The following is an 8,044-nucleotide window of genomic DNA, read 5'->3' as shown; positions in this document are numbered from 1 at the left end:
CTGTCACTTTTGAACAACTGTCCCTATTACATCACTCGAAAGGAAACCTAGCAGCCAGTCACAGAAACAAAAGAAACCACAAGTAGTTGTGTTGTTTGACTTTTTTTCCTTTTAGTCTGATTTTTTTTCTCAAGCAACAGAAGTAAAACTGTCTACATCAAATCTCACAATATTCCCATTCAGTAACATTGCTCAGGGGAACAAGAGGAAGAGATAAAACAATTTAGAACAGCAGTAGCACTTTTCCCGCACATTTTATGAATATCTCTACACTCAATGAATGAAATCATGCAGCCACTTACACTGTTGAGCCCCCATTCCTCTGAGCTCTCCAGAAGGAACTTTATTCATGATATATGGCTGTGATCGTCGAGCACTTCGCCACGGGCAGTCAAAGCAAAAAATTTCCATACTGTAGGCAGTTTTGACAGAGAAAACCTGGTTCATTCAAAAGTTCATGAGAGGCTCAGCACTGGAAGGGGGCTCTAAATGGCAGGATAATAATGTCTGCTACTCAGGACTGAAAGCAAGACTGTTTGTGCGCTTTCTTTCTAAACTACAAGTACCTTTAAGCATATCTGTTTTGGCGGAAAACTGCTGAGTTTCAATACAAGAACATCTCCAAAATACATTAGAAACATATCAGATAATCATCATGTGTTTGCCTGCGAGTCTGCTTGAAAGCAAATGTCTTGGATCTACGTGTTGAACCTGGTTTGAAGTCCAATTGTTTTTTTTCCACTCCTGCATTATTAACCACTATTAGGGGCAATTCCAACCACAGATCCCAATCTGCTCGTAATAAAGCTGGATTGTTATGCTCTAGGCCCCCGACAGTCATGTGACCAGAGTGAGAAAGTTCACGAACTTCCCAAGGCAGGTAGACAAACACAAGGACAATTTGGAGCTACGTAGATTCACATGTATTTAGACATTCAGACATTTTGTTGTTGTTGTTTTTCATGGTGGCCTCTTCCTTCTCTTCATGCATTTCTTTATAATGCTCTGGTCAAAGTCAAAGGAAAATTCAAGGTTAAAGCATACGCAAGTCTTCACAATGACCTTTATCTCCAAGAGTCACATTAGCAGACTGCGAGGCGAGATATGTCACAGTTCTTCCCCGCTGTAAAAGACAACAACGGGGGAGCACAAAAGGTTACATTATTAAAACAAAACAAAGCAATACGTCAAGACTTGAGAGCTAAAGGTTACTTCTTGAGGTGCTGTTGGACAGGAGAACGGCTTAGTCTTTTTTTTTTTTCTTTTTCCTTTTTTTTTTTTTTCGTGATTTGGCACTGATGGCCCTGCAACGATTAAGTCCTCCATTACCGACAAAGTGAAACAGTCCAAAACTCCTCCCATTAGGGCCATGGCTGTCAGTCAAGTCATCCGATAGATCATCATCACACCGAACAAAAACACGAACAAGTTATTCTATGAGAACCGTACAGCCAAAAGAGACAAAAATAGACACAAAAATAGACTTGATATATTCTGCTAGGACAGCCCTATTAGTGCTAGCTGCTAAGGCGGGGCAGAGAGAGACAGACAGGCAAACAGGACAGACAGGCACTTAAGTGCTGATGCATAGAGGAGATTAAAGTAAGACCTAAGAAAAAGACATAGAGGAGGGGGGGGGGTAGAAACAGAGCGTCTTAAATAAGGATTTGGGTCAAAGCACTTTCAATTCAACCAGTTTAAAAATTAAAAAGTGTTAAAACTTACTTCTTAAAATGTTTGGTACCTTAATGTATAAAATAAGTGAGAACAAATTAGTAGTTTTCATACTGATAGAATTGAAATAACAACTGACCCCCTTTCTAGCGCTAAAAGCAGTGTGCTGACCGCTACAAAGCTAGCATTAGTATGGCTATAGATAGGGTCTCTATCCTCAGCTTTATGTACCGTATGCTATTTAGCATCCTGAGACGAAGGGGATTAAGTGAGACACAAGTGTCTGGAGATAATAGCACTAATGGGATTGCTTGGCTCTATATCAGTGGTCTCACCCTGAGCTGAAGTCAGCAGGACGGTGAATTAATGTCCTGGCATGATGCTTATATGTTAATCTGACCTAGCTGGCTTTAGCTAGCTAGCAAGATACTGTAATCCCCTGCTACAAGTGCCTTTTGTTTCAAGCCTGTGTGTTTAATACTTTCGGTGTATGGCTCTATCAAAAAGTTAGGAGGGAAAGAAAAGGGAGATTGACAGAATAAAAGCAAAGCGAGGTTATAATGAGCAGTAAGCTAATAGCAGCTATGCTAATATTTCTCACAGTAGACAGGAAGGCCAGCAGATTGCTAGTACCCTTATTATCATTTATGTTAGCAAAAATGCCACGTTCACGTCATAACGGACTTATCGTTTATTACGATATCATTCATATCAACTTATAAGTCTTGATTATGAATGGGGAAACTTCAATTTTTATAAATAACTTGGCTCTCAATTATACAGAAGTGCCTATAATCCATGATAGATGCCTAACATCAGCCAAAGTCCTTCATTCAAGGTAAATAAATCCATATTATATGGATATAGCGTTATATTGACCATGTACAGTATTTTAACTGTCACACAACCAACTCTGTAATCATACAACTGTCCCTTGCAAGTTGTAAACACAGCGATCTGTCCAATCTATGCCATCCATCCTATATGACGTGAAACGCGGCAAAAGCTCACACCAGTGCTACCCACTCTTATCGATATCTTCTGCTGCATTTTTTTGGTAACTACATCAAATTAAGCAGGAAAAAAAAACCCCAAAGCTTCAATAAGTCGAGGCTAAGTTGAAGTTCTTTGTAAAACAGCTACAGTCTGAAAATGAGGCACTTTTTGAGCAGATATATAGTTCTATATATTTTCTTTTTCATACACTTAATAGTCAGCCACCATTGTACTCTTTATGATTAGAGTGTTTCAATTGGAAGAAAAAAAACAAAACAAAACACCTTTCTCCATTTTTTTGTACCCTTCTCTGATTGGCTTTCACTCATGGAATGAGAGCAGCAAATATCTTTTCAAGAATGTCATTTGGCACACATCCCTGTTGGTTTCCACAACCTACGAGATGAAAGCGAAGGAAAAAAAAAAAAAAAGAACCGTTTTCCATCAGTCTCTGTCAAAGTGCTTCAGGGGCGTGTCCGATCCAGCTGCTCCTTCGATGTGATAGGTCGTCACGGAAGGAACCGGCGGGGCTTTGAAGCTCTCTGAGTGGTACCAGATTGTTTCCCCAAGGACGACGCACTGACATCAGCACTCTGGAAGAAAAAAAGACACACACGGAGAAAGGGGAAATGGTTTGGTTAGATGCAAAATAAACAATAACTCCGATATGAAGCAGAAATAAATATTATGACATGCATATACAATGTCTGTTGCTTATCAGGTTAATTATAATATGAAATGGAAGATATCGGTGTCTGCTTATCGGCCCTGGAACACAGTGACCCCACAACGAACAACAGGAATATACAATACGGCCAAATAGGCTTGAAAAAGACTCAGACAGGATGAAAGTGATAAGAGAACAGCGGGGGAAGGAGAAAGTGAGGACACCTATTGCTGCAGGCGCAGAGTCAAGTGTGTGTGCCAGCAGGAGCAAAAACTGAAATCCAGACAACTAGTCAGGTTTTTGGCAATTTTTAGCGCTTCACATCACATTGGACATGTGAGCACACAGGTACGCATTGTCAGGAAAATGTCACCACTGCAATCATTCAAAATGTCAAGTATCCCCGACACATATGGCTCTCTCCTGGCTTTGTTTGCACAGTTGATAGGATTAGCAGGAATGCAGTCTTGATGATAACTCTGACAGCCATACAATTACATGTCGTAACGCAGCCGTCTATTTCTTTCAAGGCCCCTATATATGTTGTGCCTGAATGGGACATTTTGCAGTTGAAAAGAAAACCTGTCAGGGCACTTTGGTAATGAAGACACCACTTCGAATCTACATATCTGTGGCATGCTGATATATCTGCTATAAGCTAATATCGGCAGCCACAAAATGTCTCAGCAAAAAGTCTAGAATTTCAGAATTCTTTGCCTTCTCTCACCTACTTGAAATGAAATGATGCAGAAAACACTGGCTGACCCGACACTGTGCAAAGTCTGACATGCCTCAAACTGATACCATACAGTCTGACACAAATTTTATTAGACCCATGTAGCCCAGTGTGGCATGCAATCAGCTTGCAAGACTGCAGTTATCACGTAATGTGTATGACTCTTTAAACCACAGACAATCTTATGCTATTATTCAGATCAAGGTGTTGTTGAATATGAATACTGGAACCGGTTTAATTGCTGCACCTGTAGCTACACCTGCAGAGGTCATGCACGTAACCATGTTTTAATTAAGGAGGGATTGGAAAATGCTAAATAGTGGGTTGTAGAGTTTGCAATGACAGCAGTATCGTGACTACTATAAAGATTAGTCAGTGCCATTTATACTGGGTTACTTTCCGTCAAATAGATGACTCACACCAAAGGCACTCGGGCAGCCGTCAGCCAAAATAACAAATCCACAAAGCTAGTAAAGAGAACAGGCTCAGAGAGAGTTCCCCATGTCTCTTTCCCTAAAATATCCCAGCAGTTCTTGACTCTCTAATTGCATGAGGGTACTCTACATTTACGCCCCTCCCTCTCTCTCTAGTTTGTCTTCTTCCTGGTGCAGTGAGCTATATTTAGTCCCCCTCAGCACAGACGGTGCCCGCCAGCCGGCCAAGCCATGGCGGCCTAAAGCGGAGCAGAGCAGAGCAGAGTGGAGCGGAGATGAGTGGGGTGCAGCGCAGCTCCCTCGTTCAGGCAGCCAGCTCGAAAACAGAAACACAAACAATCAAACCAGCCAACCAAAGGGACTGGAGGAGACAGGCTGGACACGCACTGGTGCGCTGCCATGAACACACACATGCAAACTCTCATGAAACCAGGCGCACAAAGCAACACAGAGGAAGATACTATAATTATGTGGATGACATTCACTTAATGATGGCCCTTCCCCAAACACAGACATGGGAAATTATACATGGAAACATGCTAAACAGCTATTCACTGCCTCATCCTAATACACAGACTCAAATACGCTCTCTTATATGCGACTACACAGGAAACGTTTCCTCTTCTGGCCACACTAATCAAATATTGCCGTAGTATTTTCCCTGAGCTTCCCCATCCATCGGTTTGACCCTCCCTTGGCGGTTTGTCTATTGATCTTATTCATTTCCTTGCATCTTGTTTCTCCATCAGTGAGAAATTCGATTTAATAATGACTGCGGTAGCGAGTGTGTGACTGTATGCATGTTTCTCTTCCCCTTCCTCTCCCAGACTGTTTAAATCAAGAGGTTAGACAAGGCTATCTGCCTCCGCAGTCCGTGTCTAGCCAGTAACTGTTCTCTAGCCGCCTCTGTGTGTGTGTGTGTGTGTGCGCGTGTGTGTAATTAGGAGAGTCTGGGTCTATGTGATGTCTCAATCGAGGTCTGCCTAAAATTGAAAGCCACCCTGTTCTCTGGTCGTAAATCGAGTGTGTCACTCTGTCATTTTCATGTTGCCCCAGCTCCCACAAGACACAGAGCTGGTCTATGCAACGTGATGTGAGTCACTGAGTTCACTGGTCATTCAGTCGGTTTGGGTTAAATCATATTTTATTTTAAAGGAAAGTTATCTGATCTACATTAGAGCTGTTGGAGTCAATATGGTTACACTTAATGAAAGCAGAAGCTGACGAAAGGCAAAAAGGAATACAAAACAGCAGAAAAACACAAGCATTGTTGGATGTCACTGGACGCCAACCAGCATGGGGACAAAAAGCACGAGGTTCTGTGAACCTCACGTGGGAAAAGATGAGCGAATCACTGGAAATCCCAATTGTGTTTATCACTACTATATCTCATTTTTTACGAGCATCTCATAGGCCCCAGGGAAGAAAATGTGGCGCTCACTGGATATGTCGGCCTGTGCTTTGCATCCAAGCACAAAGAAGTGGTTTGAAAGATTTATCTTCACGTGCAGGACTCAGGTTCAAGCGCCATGTCAGCAAGCGTCTAACCTGCAAAGATGTCAAATTCCTTCCAACTCCAAGTGTAGCCAACCACGACCTTTGACCTACACACTGAGAAAAGCAAAGAACTTTCTCCTGGAAATCATTAAGGAATAACATTAATATAAGGATGTGAAAATCCCTGCAATCCCACTCAGACTGTTTTTCCACAATGGCAGCAATACTTCATGCCAGCAACTTTAGCTCTTGCAATCCTCCAGTACTGTTATTATACTTGATTCCATTAAATCATCTATCCTGCAAACAGGCAAGTGGGTAAGAGGTACAACAGTGCAACATGAGCCTGGATCCAGCGGCATACACAGCTGCAAATACAAGGAATGAACATTGGCAGACTGAAGCAGCAGGATAGCTCCTGTGTCACCTCATTACATTTCTTCCGATGACGCCAGAAAGTCTGTCGGTTATGAAGATATAATGTTCACAGTCTGACCACAGTGTATGTGTCTAATTTCACAGTTCTTATTTGTTAGTCATGTGTCTGGCACATCTATGGACGACAATTTGGTTAAAGTGATACTCCACCCAAAATCTATCTGAGTGTTAAACACGTGCCCCTTTGGGGCCCAAAAGGTGATTGTAAAGACTTTGAAAATTGCTTCTTCATTGGGGTCAGCAGCTGTAGTCAGCTCGGTTTCACAACGGTTACAAAGGATTCCAGTTTCAGGGTGAAACAAAAAGGAGAAACTTGTAAACTGCCTCCTGCAGCATAATCTAAAATCATTTCTCTGCCAGAAAAACTGTTAAATATACTATTTCCATTTTAATCCTCATTCAAAACCTTCTTAACCTTGTAAGCAAGCATCTACTTTCATTTACGTAAAAGTCAGCGACGGGCCTACTACTCTTCCCCTGGTCGGAAAAATATCAAACCAAGCTCACTCATGGGCCAATGGAAGTAAGGAGTAAGTAAGCAACCTTTATTGTCTATACTCACACCTCTTCTGACTGTCAACGATACTGACGGAGAGAAAGCATTCAACCAGTTGGGTCTGATGGATTTACAATGGTGATATAAGGCTAGTGTTATACTTTCCGCATCCGCAAGTACGTGAGGGTCCGCTAGGGTCCGAGGGTACTGTGCAGACGTTCGTGTACTCATCAATTTGTTTTGACCACCACGCTACAGCGGCACCAACCGTGCATGGTCCGCACTTATAATTGAGGCTTAAAAGGTACGAAAACAGCTGCAAAATAAAACTCAGGAAACTGAGAATTCAGAGGTCAGCCGGGAGAGTAGAACTGATTAGAGATCTGGAGGTCTGTGGTTCAGTCCTGCGTTTCCTAAAAACTAGACTAATGGTAATAATGTGATGATGAGTTATAATAAATGTACCTCTGTGCCTTTTTAGAGTGATACAAATACTGCCATGGTAAGGAGTTTAATTCACACTTGGCTTTCTCACATTAAGAATGTATCAAAGAATTAGGAATCTGTCGTTTGAATAACCTAGAGCATAGCAACATACATGCAGTCTGCAGACCACTTTACGGTCATTTTCTGAGTATGTCTGTCTCCATAGCACAATGTCTTTGAAATGAAGTTTCGTACGAGTTTATAATGAGTAATAATCAGAGACATAATCGCAAAATATTCCTCATATTTTTTTGCTTTTCCAATGTCTATGCAAATGTTGACCCAACCTATACTTACTCAAAGAAAGCTGTAACATTTTCTACATTTGCACAGGCCCGGAGCGGACAGTCTGCCGGGACACAGGAAGGCTTTTACGTTTGCAGAAACACCAGCAGCACTTTGTTTGGAACAAATACAAAAAGAGCTGACTAGTGGGTGAGAATCGATCTTCACCAAGGCCAAACACAGCAACAGGAGATCCAAGGACGAAGGCGTCGCCATATCACCCACAATGCTTGACTGACAAGTGATTTCTGGGAGGTGCAGTACATGAACACGACCACTTTAATAATCTAAATCTAAATGTAATAAAAATAGTCTTTTATTGAAAATTACGGTGC

At 41.8% G+C, this 8,044-nt stretch overlaps 1 protein-coding gene across 1 annotated transcript in view; it reads right to left on the bottom strand.

The window, feature by feature from the left end:
- Positions 1 to 1,124: 1,124 nt before the first annotated feature.
- si:ch73-335l21.1 (insulin receptor substrate 1-B) overlaps positions 1,125 to 8,044 on the bottom strand; it is a 45,070-nt gene continuing 38,150 nt past the window's right edge. The window contains 1 exon segment of the mRNA XM_040140985.1: positions 1,125 to 3,263. Coding sequence (XP_039996919.1) covers positions 3,256 to 3,263 — 8 coding nt within the window. The 3' untranslated portion in view covers positions 1,125 to 3,255.

Source organism: Xiphias gladius, chromosome 12 (genome assembly GCF_016859285.1).
Source record: "Xiphias gladius isolate SHS-SW01 ecotype Sanya breed wild chromosome 12, ASM1685928v1, whole genome shotgun sequence".
NCBI lineage: Eukaryota > Metazoa > Chordata > Actinopteri > Istiophoriformes > Xiphiidae > Xiphias > Xiphias gladius.
This window is presented reverse-complemented; position numbering and strand designations above follow the sequence as displayed.